At 42.1% G+C, this 15,139-nt stretch overlaps 1 protein-coding gene across 9 annotated transcripts in view; it reads right to left on the minus strand.

Annotated features, from left to right (window-relative positions):
- LOC139353985 (tyrosine-protein phosphatase non-receptor type 21-like) overlaps window positions 1-15,139 on the minus strand; it is a 358,621-nt gene that overhangs the window by 119,346 nt on the left and 224,136 nt on the right. For 6 of the 9 annotated variants that reach the window (XR_011605043.1, XR_011605044.1, XM_070998183.1 and 3 more), the window contains exons 4-5: window positions 13,730-13,948; window positions 13,496-13,672 (exon numbers count right to left, since the gene is read on the minus strand). The exons of 1 other annotated variant lie outside the window; for it this stretch is intronic. Coding sequence is in view for 6 of the 8 variants with exons in the window: in XM_070998183.1 (XP_070854284.1) it covers window positions 13,496-13,672; window positions 13,730-13,948 (396 nt within the window). In the remaining 2 variants the exon portion in view is untranslated. Of the gene's footprint in view, window positions 1-13,495; window positions 13,673-13,729; window positions 13,949-15,139 lie in introns of those variants that run through there. 2 more of the 9 variants (XM_070998188.1, XM_070998199.1) reach the window with 2 other exon arrangements.

Here is a 15,139-nt window from a genome sequence, read left to right on the forward strand (position 1 = left end):
GATGGGATTCCGGTCTACTTTCTGAAACATTGTATAGAGGTGCTATGCGTTCCACTAAAAAATCTGTTTGATAAATCATTTTCTAGCGGACACTTTGCGGACAGATGGAAGGTCGCATCCGTGACTCCAATTTTAAAATCAGGGCCGAAGAATAACATTGCCAATTACAGGCCTATAGCAAAGACCAGTAATATCGCTAAACTCTTCGAACGCATTGTTGCCCATAAATTATCATTTCTTGTAAAAACATATATAAGCACTTCTCAGCATGGTTTTGTTGCAGGTCGGTCAACTACGACTAATCTTGCCGTTTTCAGCAACTATTGCATTCATGCCTTTGATATGCGATCTCAGGTTGATGCTATTTATACTGATTTTGCGAAAGCCTTTGATAAGTTAGCCACAGTGCCCTACTGGCAAAACCGGCCCGCTTGGGTATACATTCGGCATTACCAAATTGGATAAAATCATATTTACACCATCGACTTTATAGAGTTAATATTAATGGAATATTCTCGGATTCCTATTTGGCAACCTCTGGCCTCCCTCAGGGGAGTGATGTGAGACAGATGTGATGTGAGGTTCTGTCTATCTTCAGAGTGTCTCCTGTATGCAGATGATTTAAAAATTTTTTAATTCTATTAAATTAGCGACAGACTCACAATTGGTTCAACATGACTTAGATTCCTTGAGCTCTTGGTGTAGCCGAAATTCGCTTCCTCTTAACATAAGCAAGTGCTTCTATGTCACTTACAGTAAATCCGTATACAATTTCGTCACATCTTATAATATCAATGGTCAACCTCTACAACTGCGGCAGGAATCCTTAAATCTAGGAGTGTTGTTTGACTCGAAATTTAAGTTGGCAGCACACTTCGATTACATCATGCCCAGGGCCTATGCTATGTTTGGATTTGTGAAACGGAACGCATCACTATTCACGGATCCCTACACCAGACTTACGCTTTATTTTGCATTTGTCCGATCTAAACTGGAATATGCGTCTCTTATTTGGAATCCCTTCACTACCACTCATGGGAACAGAATAGAACGTCTACAGAAACAGTTTTTGAAATTCGCTTTGTTGCCGCTAAGGTTTTTAGACCCTACCCCTTCATACCACCAGCAATGTAGGCTTGTTCACCTACCATCCCTTGAGCATCGTAGAAGTATCCTCGCCAATTGCTTCATCTCTGATTTGGTGGATGGTAGTATCGACTGTCCAGAACTACTATCGAAAGTTGGTTTTCACGCCCCGTCTAGACAACTTCGGAATTTTGATCCCTTTTTCCTCGAGCTGCGGCAAACAAATTATTCCAAAAATGAGCCCCTCTATAGGGCCTTATATGAGTCTAACGCACTTCCAATTGATATGCAATTGGACTACTTCTCAAGTAAATCAATTCTTAAGCATAGGTTAGTCAATTATTTTGTAAATTTTAGTACGTAAGATAAGTTGTTGAATTGTACAAGTAGCCAGTGAAGGAATTCCGTTGGCGAAATGAAATAAATAAATAAATAAACACTACAGGTTGTGGAAATAGGAAGGAATAGGCGAAAAACGGAGAAACATGATCAGAATCTATACAACAACCTGATCGACGCAGCAAGGTTACCACCCAGGACAGACGTAAACAAAATAATTACAATGAATATTATTCGCAACTGGGGAACGGGATACGACGGATCATTAAATCCGATGGAGTTCATAAGCAGGACGGAGAAATGGAATCGAGCTTAACCATACAGCGGGAGCAATGGTAATTCTGCTCAGAGGCTGTGCATTAGATTGGTGGCACACACACCAAACGCCAATGCCAACTTGCGAAAGCTTTAAAAAAGAGTTCCTAGAGTATCATAGGCTATCGGACCATGAACAAATAGCGATGAAACAACTCACGCGCAGATTCCAAGGCATTGAGGACACAGCGAAGGACTATACAAGGGAATTTCGGAAAATCATGCGGTTCACTAGACTCAACGATCAGCAAAAACTGGAGTGGTCATACTGGAAAAGTAAAACCGAATTTAAACGCTACGCGAACCGCGGGGAATGTCGGAGCTTATCGCAATATCTCCAACTGGCAGAGGACTTCGAGGCACCACAAGACAAGGAAGCGAGGCAAATAGAGAGAACCCAGGGAAGCACAAGCCAATTCAGACTACATCCTAAAACAATATTGAACCAGGGCATAGTAAGCGCATTCAGCATGAACAACATATGCTCAAAATGCAAGCGGACAGGTCATATCGCAAGAGGTTGCGGTAACTCTCCAAGACTCTTCTGCAGGGTATGTGGACAAGACGGAACCCAAACCATACACTAGTGCTGCCAAGAAAATGCGTCGGGAGCAGGAAATCAGAGCGGGAACCCATAGTCAACACCTCCGACAGGCCGCCCGCAAGAAATACATATAAGGTTCAATGGTCGACGGGTCCTGGCAGACGTGAAAGTAGGCGATACGAGGGTAAGCGGATCAATAGACACCGGAGCTGTCAGGAGATTCATCAGAAGAGTACTGGCAAACAGGCTAACCAGGCATGGACAGTAAAAACAAGTGGAGGAGGCCGTCAGACTGGCAGATGGTACAAACAGACCTTGCTAAATAGACCTTCCCATAGAATTAGGAAAACTAAAGAGGGCAATAACCCTGCTCAACTTTGGCGAAGTTATCGGAAACCTTCTGCTAGGAATGGACTTCTTAAGACAACGCAACGCGATCCCACAATGCAGATGTACGAGTATTATATCGAAAATAGGAGGGAAAAAGACACGTCAGCAAAGGGAAAGAAGAACGAAGAGTCATGGTAAAGAATCGATAGCAACAGACATCATGGTGGAAGAGGTCCAAGAGGCGCTAGGAACAGAGCTAGATCTAATGAACAAGATCATTCGCGTCAGCCATATAGCAAAGCATCGGATGGACGAACAATTGTCACAAGGACTCATAGAACCCTCCCGATCCGCTTACTGCTCACCAGTCGTAATCGTAGACTACATACAGCTAAATGAGCATTTAGAGCGGGATGCATATCCTGTACCGAAAATAGTCACATCTTGAACCAACTCCGAGAACGAAGAGCATTAGCACACTGGATCTTAACAGCGGTTACTGGCAAATACCAATGGAGGAACAGAGTAAGCAATACACAGCATTCACCGTCCCGGGCAAAGTATTATTCCAATGAAAGGTAATGCCCTTCGGACTCCACACCACACCAGCCACATTTCAGAGTGCACTGGACTCAGTAATAGGACCAGAAATGGAACCGTTCGCCTTTGCATATCTAGACGACTTCGTGGTCATCAGTCGGACAAAAAAAGAACACGTCGAAGATCTGCGGGAGGTAATGCGAAGACTTCGAAGGACAAATCTGAAAATAATTTAGGAAAAAGACACTTCTTCAAGGAAAAGCTGAAAAACCTGGAACACATTGTCAGCGCGAGGGGAGTTCACACGGATCCAGACGCAAGAAATCGAAGACGGCGTCAAAAACGGAACTAAACTACTCTTCAACGGAGGAAGAATGCATGGCTATACACTGGGGCACCCAAAAGATGAGGATGTACCTAGAAGGGTACCACTTCGTCGTCGTAATCGACCACTTAGCCCTGAAATGCCTCAACCGCGAACTGAGACTACCAGGAAGTTTGTTCTTTGAAGAAACAACTGGGTCAGGGATAGAGAAGGAAACTGTCAAAAAACGGTGGAAACGCATATAGGAAACATGCAAGCTAGCACACCACAACATGGACAAAGCCGCTCAAAAGCTATCCAGGGCTTATTACCTTCGCTAGCGCGATTGGAGACACAAACTCGGAGACCTGGTCTGGGAACGAAAGCACCAACTCTTTAAAGCAGTCGACAATTTTGAAGCTAAATTAGCTCCGAAGCTCGAGGGACCGTTCATAGGTATAGGTTTTACATTAAACGTAGTAGTCAACATAAGACACACAGTAACTGGGAAAACACACAAAGCCTACGTCGACAAATTAAAACCAGTAGAACGGGAGAACGAAGAAGTCAAAGTCTAACACGCAAACACACTAACACATGTCCACACACAAGTACGTAACACATAAAACCCTTTTTCAGATGGACAACAAACTAAAAGTAGATAAGTTTCTAACATGGTTGAAACACCTTAATAGTGCACGGAGGCAAACAATTTTGTTTGGGGCGGTGGAGACGCTCGGCCCAGCGGACCAACCCAGGCCAGACCGGTCTCGCAACAGACTCAGGGAAGCAAGGCGACACAACCAAACCATACACACGGAACAGGGGGTGACAAGTTGCCACCAGGAGAAATGTGACACCAAGCAAGGAATCAGATTACAAAGCACCATCCCCCGAAGCCAAACCACCACCAACAGCGGCTTCAATCCGAAAAAGACTGACTTGTTAATTCTAAAATCTTATCCAACTCGGGCAGAAGCTTTTCTTTTTCGAGCTTCTAAAACTTTTTTTTCTGTTTAAATTAAAAGCTTATGCTGAAACTTTCGCATCCCGTTGTGAGTGTAAAAAAAAATGCAAAACTTTGGGCTTCGATCGTAAGTGTTTGGCTTCGAACGGAAGCCTGTGTTTACCTTACGTTTGGTTTATTTATCTTAATAGGTCAGCTAAGCGCAGCCCTCGAAGTTAATGACAAAGGCAAAGGCAGAATCTTAAACAAAGGCAAAGGCAATATCGTTGAAGGCATAGGCAATATCGCTGAGATTGAATTTTAAAATTCCATAAGTGGAACAGTTTCACGGGTTGAACAACTTGCATGTGTTGATAAATAATAAAAATCAAAAATAATCATTACTGATGAAATAAAATAAAATTCAAAATAAATAAATTTTTTGGGTTTTAATTTTTTGATCAGAATAAAACTAGTTTTGAAACCGCGGCTTTCCTATGCCGACTTTGGAAATTTTGAATAGACCTACAAGTAGGAACGCAAAGGTGTCTTTCGCGCGAATTCTTCAAAGCAAATGGGACCAACATGAAACACACATAGTAATATTTTTTAATGTCTTTTATTAAAATGAGTATGATCCACAGAATATTTAGAAGCTAATCCTGTACCCCCTAAGAATTCGCGGTTACTGAAGAACTGATTTAAATATTAAATCACCCATTTACCCAGTGATCCACAAATCTTTGTCAGAACTAGCGGTTATTGAAGAATTTATTTTGATATCAAATCAACCCCTTTACCCATTGATACACACAATTGCGGCAACAAAAATAGCACCAATGTGTAGGCAATTCTTCTTTGAAATTCGAGGGACCGTTCATAGTAATAGGTTTTACCTTAAACGTAATAGTCAACATAAGACACACAGTAACGGGGAAAACACACAAAGCCTACGTCGAAAAAATAAAACCAGTAGAACGGGAGAACGAAGTAGTCAAAGTCTAACACGCAAACACACTAACACATGTCCACACACAAGTACGTAACACATAAAAGCCTTTTTCAGATGGACAACAAACTAAAAGCAGATAAGTTTCTAACATGGTTGAATCACATTAATAGTGCACGGAGGCAAACAATTTTGTTTGGGGCGTTGGAGACGCTCGGCCCAGCGAACAGACGGGTATCAACCCAGGCCAGACCGGTCTCGCAACAGTGAAGGCAAGACTCGTGGCAGACCCGGTACTAGCATGTCTGGACTTCAGCAGAACTATCATCCTACAAACAGACACCTGCGTGTACGGCATCGGAGCAATACTCACTAGGACACCGGAAGAGGTAAAAAAGTAATCTCCTTTGCAAGCCGAACGCTGAATGACGCTGAGAAAAGCTATTCAACAACGGGGAAGGAGTGCTTGGCAATTGTCCGGGTGATCCGAAAGCTCAAGCCGTATCTGGAAGGTTACCACTTTAAAGTAGTAGCCGACCATATGGCTCTGAAGAGGCTCAACAGCACCGAAAGCCCTTCAGGAAGGATCGCTAGATGGGCCCTGGAGTTACAACAGTACGACTTCGAGACAGCGTACAGGAAGGGTCAGCTAAACGTGGTGGCTGACGCCTTGTCAAGACAACCACTACCTGAAACGCTGCGGGGGCCAACGGCTTCAGGGGTTGCAGCTGGAAGATGTGCGTCCCAAAGTCGCTTCGGAAAACAGTATTGAGGGAAAACCGCGACGCACCATCGGGGAGACACCTATACTGGCCAGGTACGCACGAGCCCATGTAAGGAAATGCGAGACATGCATTAGATTTAAACCAAAACAAGTGCAGGTGGCTGGCAAAATACTAACCCAAGTGCCAGAGGATCCCCGGGCCACGATATGCGCAGCACGGCAACCAAATGCTGTTGGTCCTGATAGACAGATTCTCTAAATGGACGGAACTAGTGCCGCTGCGCAGAGAGACAGCCGACTCGCTCAAGAAAGCGTTTAGCGATCGCATAATCGCAAGGTATGGGGTCCCTAAGGTGGTCATAACGGACAACGGAGTACAGTTTGCAAGCCGCATCCTTAAAAGTTTTTTGGCTGAGATGGGTATCAGACAGCAATTTACCGCACCTTACACATCACAAGAGAATCCGACAGAACGAGCAAATAGAACGGTCAAGACCATGATCGCGCAGTTCGCAGGGCAGGACCAGAGAAACTGGAACAAAAAGGGACCGGAGATTAGGCTAGCGGTGAATACGAGCACATCGGAGTCCAACGGTTTACCTCATTATTGCCTAGGGAAGGGGGCGCCTCGATTAGAAGGCGGTCGATTGTTACTGGACGATAGTGGCTATCAATGGGCACAAGAAAATACTTGAAATATTGGCAAAGGGTGAAACATTGCAAGGAGCAGGTGGCAACGCTTCGCCATCGGTATCGATAGCCGATTTACTATAGATCGCACACAGATGGTGTGAACAGACGGAGGAACGACGAAAAGGAATAGAACGCTGTAATGAACAGCGGGCTGGGGATCGATATGTATCAAAATTCCAGTGGCAACACATGAAGTAGCGGCGCGGGAGAGTTTAAATTCGCCAAGGCAGGCGCAGAGGGAAATATAGTAGACTGGATCGAGAGCCGGCGCTGTGGAACTTAGGATAGCATCAAGAAAGCAACGAGGGAGCGTCGAGGGAGTTATCAAGAATCAAAGGCTTCTGGATACACAGTGATTATAGCCGGAGAGGAGGAACGGGGATATTTTGTTTCCCGAAGACAGGGAGGAATGTGAAGAGTTGAATAACTCCCCAGAAATTGCCGAGACAATTATTCATGGTGGCCTGCCGGCTATCAGATACGTGACGAATTAGCGCGTAGTAACGGCATCGCGAAGGGAGTTTTTTCAGAGTGACAAGATGGATGATGAGAGTTTGGAAGAAGAAAGTTCGGAGAAAGATAGTTTGGTGAACGAGAATTTGAAGAAGGGGAGTTTGGAGAACTACAGGTTGGAGAAAGAAAGGTTCGAGAGAGAGAGATTGGAGACTTCAAGGGCAGAGTGAGGGTGCCGTGTCCAAAAGGAAACAAGGAAGAACGCTATAGTCGAGTACCTCGACTATCAGATACCCGTTACTCAAAGGGAAATGGAGATATGCAAGCAGCAAAGCGAGATTAAAATGCGCCACCTACCGGCGGTAGACAGATTTAAGCGTTATGGGCGTTAGAGTGGGCGTGGCAAATTGTGGGCGTCACAGGTTTTCGCGGTTTGTGGGCGTTTAAGTGGGCGTGGCAAACTTTTTTTTAGGTCAATCGATAGGTATTGATGAGAACAATACATTTCAGTTAAAATTTTCTATCTAGCATCAAAACTGTAGGAGTTACAGTTTTGGGCGGTTTGTGGGCGTTAGAGTGGGCGTGGCAGTCTACTGAAACAAACTTGCGCTGCGTAAGAAGCTCAGGAATCTGTACGCCAAATCTCAATAGCCTAGCTCTCATAGTTTCCGAGATCTCAGCGTTCATCCGGACAGACAGACGGACAGACGGACATGGCTAGATCGACTCGGCTAGTGATCCTGATCAAGAATATATATACTTTATGGGGTCGGAAACGCTTCCTTCTGCCTGTTACATACTTTCCGACGAATCTAGTATACCCTTTTACTCTACGAGTAACGGGTATAATAACGGAACGCACCGGACTTTGGATTCTGCCGTGGACTTTGGACCAGGAGAAGAAGTGCCACATCTGAACAGCGGGACTGCGCGCCTGCGTGCTACAGGCCACAGGAGGATCAACAGGACAGCGCTAAGGCATGAACTCAACATGATGAGGGTCTAGCACAAAGAGGCCAAACAGGAACCGTGGACTTTGGAAAAGATCATTTATCAAAGAACCAAGTCAACCTGCAGTTCGTGAACACCAAGTCAACGCCTACAAGGAGCAAGATCGCTATGTCGGGACGTTGGAGATTGGGACATTACGAATCTCCGAATTGCGACACAGGTAGCTGAGGTCTAAAGGGGATTCACACGGCTAAGTAAAGACGGTTTTTTTTCTACTTTTTCGCGTCCACACCCTGGCACATCGCCCGGCGGGTCTGTCAGTTACCGGCGAAGTCCCGAAACAGCAACTCACCGAAACCCCGAGTGCCAGAGAACCACACTACCAGGCAGGAAGGGCGAGCAGAGCACATCGGCAGCGACATCAGTGGACGTCACCGCCAGCCACGTTTTGCCGCCGCGGAGAATTCATTGAGTAGCGCAGGAACGTCACGGACTACAAGCAATAGGGTGAGGCTAAAGTGGAACCTTCGTCTGCACTAGGCGTAAAGCAAAACGAACTGCTAGGTAGCTTCCTAGCGTTAGTCTTGACTGTCAGCGCGAACTGGGACTGGTCAGGACAGAGCAAGAGAAAGGTGGTCATTGCCTCGCAAGGCGTTGCCCTGGAAAGCAAGGAACCTGTTCACCCTAGTCTGAGAATAGCCCGCAAGGCCCAACTCTCTGCGAGTCCAATTCGCGACATTCGGCCTTGTGTCAACGCGTCGGCGAGCGAGCAGAGGCGAGGGACACCAGAAGCACTCGAGATACAGGAAGGAGTCAGCTATCATTGAGTCAACGCGTCGACGAGCCAAGACGAACATCATCAGCAGCCTCTGGAGTCAGCGCGGGGCGACACCGAGACCAACCAAGCCAGCCACCCGTTGTAATAAGTAAAACGAAAAAATACCATCGTTTGAATTCAGTGCTTTCTCACTGATCAGTCACGTCATATAAATTTAGTGGGACGAACACACAATCTACTGAGCTAGCCGCACGAATCTCGTAGCGAGCAGACCAACAAAATTTGTTCGTTAAAGAGTGTGAGCGGCACATTTAGTCGAAACGATTGAATGAAGTTGTAAATGGCCGTTGTTGTTGTTGTTGTTTCGGCCGTTATTAGTAGTTATACTGTAAATCAGTTTCTTTTTTATATTAAAATCATCTATTAAAGACTAATTTTGAGATTTTGTGACGTATCCCATTTTTAGCTCGATAAGGCCAAGTGTTTTAATGAAAATCTTAACACCTTCAAAAAATTTGGAATTGACTCCAAGGACTCAGCAATTGCAGTATCTGTTTTCATGCACATAGGACGATCTTTTAACGCAATTATATTACTCATTTTTGTGGATTCACATTTCGCAGGTATGTTTAATCCACTAAATATTTGGCCTGTTGACGTCCTAAGCCCAGCGGTAACAGAAAACTTAATTTTTTCTATCTAACTGGCAGTTATTGTTTTCGACATCGTCTTCGTGATCCGATCTGTGTTTGGCTTGCAAATGACGTATTAGGTTGCTAACGTAGTTCCCGGTAAAAGTCAAGGTACTGTATCGTTTGCGAACTGTACCGATGCTCGAGTTCTATTTCTGAACTTTTATTTAAAATCACCCTGTTTGCTCTGAGATAGAATAAATGATAACGTAATGCTGGAACACGTTTCTAATAAAGTTAGTAAAATCTTACCTTTTCATCATTGAATTTAGGCAACTAAACTATATCACCTTTTTAAGAAGAGAATTAACTTATTAATTTAAACCGCGAATTCTTAAGAGGTATAGGATAAGCTTCTACAGAATGTGTGGATCATATCCAAGTAACCTTGAGACCTTGAGCAAAACAGCAAGGAAAACAATTTTAATAAATTTTAAGAAATCATTTACTTCTAAATATTTTCTATATAAGTTATAATATTACTTTAATGGGTTTTTTGACATGAATTCAATCATTCATTAGAGCTCAGAAATAAAACAAGGAAGAACGCTATAGTCGAATACCTCGACTATCAGATACCCGTTACTCAGCTAAAGGGACCAAAGGGAAATGGAGATATGCAAGCAGCAAAGCGAGATTAAACGCGCCACCTACCGGCGGTAGACAGATTTAAGCGTTATGGGCGTTAGAGTGGTCGTGGCAATTTTTTCATTTTTATCAATCGATAGGTATTGACGAGACCAATACGGTTCAGTTAAAATTTTTTATCTAGCATGGAAATTGTGGGCGTCACAGGTTTTCGCGGTTTGTGGGCGTTAAAGTGGGCGTGGCAAACTTTTTTTCGGGTCAATCGATAGGTATTGATGAGAACAATACATTTCAGTTTTGGTTCTAGCATCAAAACTGTGGGAGCCACAGTTTTGGTCGGTTTGTGGGCGTAAAAGTGGGCGTGGCACTCTGCTGAAACAAACTTGCGCTGCGTAAGAAGCTCAGGAATCTCAATAGCCTAGCTCCCATAGTTTCAGAGATCTCAGCGTTCATCCGGACAGACGGACAAACGGACAGACGGACAGACGGACATGGCTAGATCGACTCGGCTAGTGATCCTGATCAAGAATATACAGTGGTGCTCATAGACTTAAGTCACTGACACTACCATAAACTGTTTTCTTAATAACTTTTTTGAACATATTTACTTCGGCCTGAAATTTTTGCATTTTGCAACACTATTATTTAAGCATCTGATCACAGTAAAAATGACAAGTAGGTGTTCGTATTTTCCAAAAAATTGACTAAATGTCAAAAAGGAGTATTGTGCTCTGCTCATATACTTAAGCCACCTTGAGCTAAAATCGTCAAACTTGTGTTTTTTCCGGAAAAGTTGTGCTAGTTATTTTCTAAACTAAAGTATTGAATACTAAATACGTTTCCGAAAACAATTTGACCGCTATGGCTAAAAATAAGAATTCAAATTCGGCCGAAAGAAAGCTAATATGGGATATTACGAAAAAAACACAAATATTCTACAAATTTGTAAGACTTTACATTTTTCGCGTGGCCAAGTCAGAAATGCGATTGCATTTTATAAGAAACATGGAACCCGGGAAAGTGTTCCACGTGAAAAGCCCAGAAAAACCACTTTAAACGACGATAGACGGATTTCCAAAATCAGTAAAGCCGATCTGTTCTAGACTTGGACGCAAATCAGGGGTCAAATGGTGGCAGATTATGGCGTGAATGTGTCAACTCAGACCATAAGAAGACGGCTAAATGAATTTGGGTTATATAGACGCATTGCCTAAAAAAAACCATTGCTGTCAATTAAAAATGTTAAAAAGCGCCTTCAATTCGCCAGAGAGCATATTCAAAAAGGTCCCAATTTTTGGAACATGATTGTTTGGAGAGACGAATGCAAGTTTAATGTCTTTGGGAGTGATGGTAAACCATATGTACGACGTTCTCCCAACAAACAATTGGACCCCAAATACACGAAGAAGACTATTAAACATGGTGGGGCTTCGATTATGGTCTGGGGCTGTTTCACCGCATCGGGCGTAGGTCCCCTAGGGAAGATAGAAGGCATTATGAACGGCGAAATGGACAGGGACATCCTTGTTAACAATTTATCTGGAGAATATGCCGATAATTTGCCACTTGCCTGGATATTTCAACAGGAGAACGACCAGCAAAATAGTCAAGTCGTGGCTTAATCTATGTTTTGCAATGGCCACCGCAGAGCCCCGACTTTAACCCTATAGAGAACTTGTGGGGAATTGTTAAACAAGTCGTTGGCCAAAAAAAACCAGCAAATAAAAACGATTTGTGGCGAGTTTTGCAAGAAGAGTGAGGAAAATCACCCATCAACAGTGCGCACGTCTTGTGGACTCAGTGCCTAAGCGTTGCTCCGCTCTTCTTAAGCAGAAAGGTCATCCCACTCAATATTGAAGTAAATTTATTAAAAGTATAAGGAATATTGGGAAAATTTTAACTTTTTCAACCAATATGTTCCAGGTGGCTTAAGTATGTGAGCAGGACATTTTGGAGATGGTCTCAGATTTTTTAAGTTTTTCGTTGAATATATATTTTTATAACTTGGTTATTCTTCTATTAGAACACTGATATATAGAACTAATGTGACACAAAAAATTGGAGCTGTGAAATAAAAACTTTTCTTAATTTTCGTTTAAATTTTTGGTTGAAGTCTTGTGGCTTAAGTATATGAGCACCACTGTATATACTTTATGGGGTCGGAAACGCTTCCTTCTGCCTGTTAAATACTTTCCGACGAATGTAGTATACCCTTTTACTTTACGAGTAACGGGTATACCACACATAACATTATGGAGTATAAACAAGATAGGAAGTTAACTTCTTGCAGTTATAATTATTAAATTTGGTCCATTTGCTTTGAATAATTCGCATCTTAAATTTGTTAACTAGTTAATGTTGAACAAGAGAAAAAGAAAGAAGCATTTCGTTTGTGATGTGTAAGTAGATAGACATATGGTTAGGTTGAAAGCACTTGCGTTTCTTTTGTGGGTCTCTTCAACTAACAACAAACGTAAACAAGAGAGAACGCCGTAGTCGGCAGCGTCGACTATGTGGGCGCTAGACGGGTGTGAGCGATATGGGCGTTTGTGGGCGTTAAGAACCTGCGCTGCGTAAGAAGCTCAAAAATCTACATGCCAGATCCCAACTTTTTAGCTTTTATAGTTTCCAAAATCTTACCGTTCATACGGACAAACAGATATGGCTTGTTCGACTCGTCTAAGGATCGTGATCAAGAGTATTAATACTTTATAGGGTCGGAAAGGCTTCCTTCTCCCTGTAACATACTTTCCGACAAATTTAATATACGCGTAATAATTTTTCTGAAGCGAGCCGTATGAGAAAATTAAAGGAAATGTATTTATTACGTCTACTGTATAATAACAGAGGTCGACAAAATCGGGACTTTTAAGAAAACCGTGGTCGAAGAAATAAACTTTCAATTTTAAGGTACCTCTTTGCGGTTTACTAACAGCTCTGCAATCCGCTATGATACTCCGTCCGGTAGAATATGGATTTATGCAAGCAGCAAAGCAACTGTTCTCAAGATAGCACACCACGGCACTGCGCCCACCAAGAGTCGATTCCTTTATTTGCTTATAACTTTTTAATAGTTGGTCCGATTTGAATTTCAAATTTTGACAATCAAAACAAAATCCTATTTACAATTTTACAGAATCTTTAAAAATGTTGGTCCTTACATACTCTTTCCCGAATAAAATAAACTCTTTTTCTCCATGAGTAACGGGTATAAAAAATTGTAATGCCTTCAAATAAACTCAATGCACGGATCTTTTACAAACCTGACCAAACTCTAGACGCTGCTGACTGCTTAGTGGAACATAGCTCATATCCTCGGTTAGCTGAACCACCAAATACACATCGGCCTCCCACACACACTGCCAGAAGATGCTCATGGTTCGCGACTCTTGCGGGGATTGGGCCACAATGTAAAACCGTTGCTTTGTGCCCACTGTGGCCTGAAAATAATTGATATTATTTATCATTTTTTAGGAGTGCATTATGTTTGAACGTACAGATATATAGGAGGCATTAACGTAACCGTGGCGATTGTCCATTGATGGTGTCAATCGCACTCTATTGTCATCATAGGGCAAAAAGTTCGGGTCGTGATTCTTCTGCTCGTTCTCCTCCAGTAGGGCACATTCGTATAAAGCATGCTCCCGTCGTTTCGGTATGCGTTCAAACTCCATGAACAAGTGCGAGTCACTTAGCTTCTCTTCTAGTATTAGACACTGGAAATTTAGGAAAACAATTTTAATAAATATTAAGAAATCATTTACTTCTAAATATTTTCTATATAAGTTATAATATTACTTTAATGGATTTTTGACATAATGTTGATGAATTCAATCATTCATTAGAGCTCAGAAATAAAATTACGTCCATTTTAAAGCACTCTAGAATAGGTGAATTTTTTTGTAAAATTAAAAATCCTTATTTATTTTTCTAAAACAATTTCGTTCCCTTCAAAGTAATCCCCCCGATAAAATAAACTTATGTCAACGTTTTTTTCAATCCTCGAAACAGTTTAAATAGCCAGAAGTCACACGGAGCTAGGTTTGTGAAAATATGTAAAATATATGGTATCAATGATATATATATTTTTTTAAATTTATCAAATTGATAAAATATTTATCACCCGAAAATATCGATATATCGAGTATTTTTATTATTTTATTTAAATTATTGTATTGGCTTAAACCCCCCAAAAATAACTATGTTTGTTGCTCAACATATCAAAAGTTGGTCAGCAAAAAATACTAGACTCATAACGTAACCGTTTTCCACATTTGATACAGTTGTCAAATGCTACACCTGCCAGAACTGGTGAGCATCCTAACTGATATTTGTGAACTACAAACAATAAAAGGAATTTTGGTACTAAAGTGTTTAAGCCATTTGTCTTTTTGAAATCACACAACAAAAGAATTTTGGAAATGAAATGTATGAAAAGTATTTTGTTCATCATCATAATCACATCATTTCCGATCAGTGTGCCCTCTTAGGAAATATCAAAAATATATTTTAATAAAATAGTGGTATTCCATATATCAGAGAAAGGAAATATCACGATATAAAAATATATTTTTATTCAAACAATGTCGATATATTGATATTTTTTCATTTTTTGGTAGTTTACGATTTCTCAGTCACATGTAAGATGTGTCTTTCATTCGACGCGTAATTTCAGTAAGTCTTATGGACATAGTAGCTCCTGCGTGATATTTCGGGTTTTTACCCTGGCTAGCTCACTTTTCTGGACCGTGGATCCCCGAACCCTGCCTGATCACACACTCACAGAATTTAACGCCGGACTCACATTTATAAAACCGACGTTTGACAACACTATCATACTAATTCAGATTCAAACACTCATCCAACAATTTGGCTTTCAGATATTTGGCATGGTCTGGACCATCCTG

The sequence above is a fragment of the Drosophila suzukii genome (genome assembly GCF_043229965.1).
Source record: "Drosophila suzukii chromosome 2 unlocalized genomic scaffold, CBGP_Dsuzu_IsoJpt1.0 scf_2c, whole genome shotgun sequence".
Classification (NCBI taxonomy): Eukaryota; Metazoa; Arthropoda; class Insecta; order Diptera; family Drosophilidae; genus Drosophila; species Drosophila suzukii.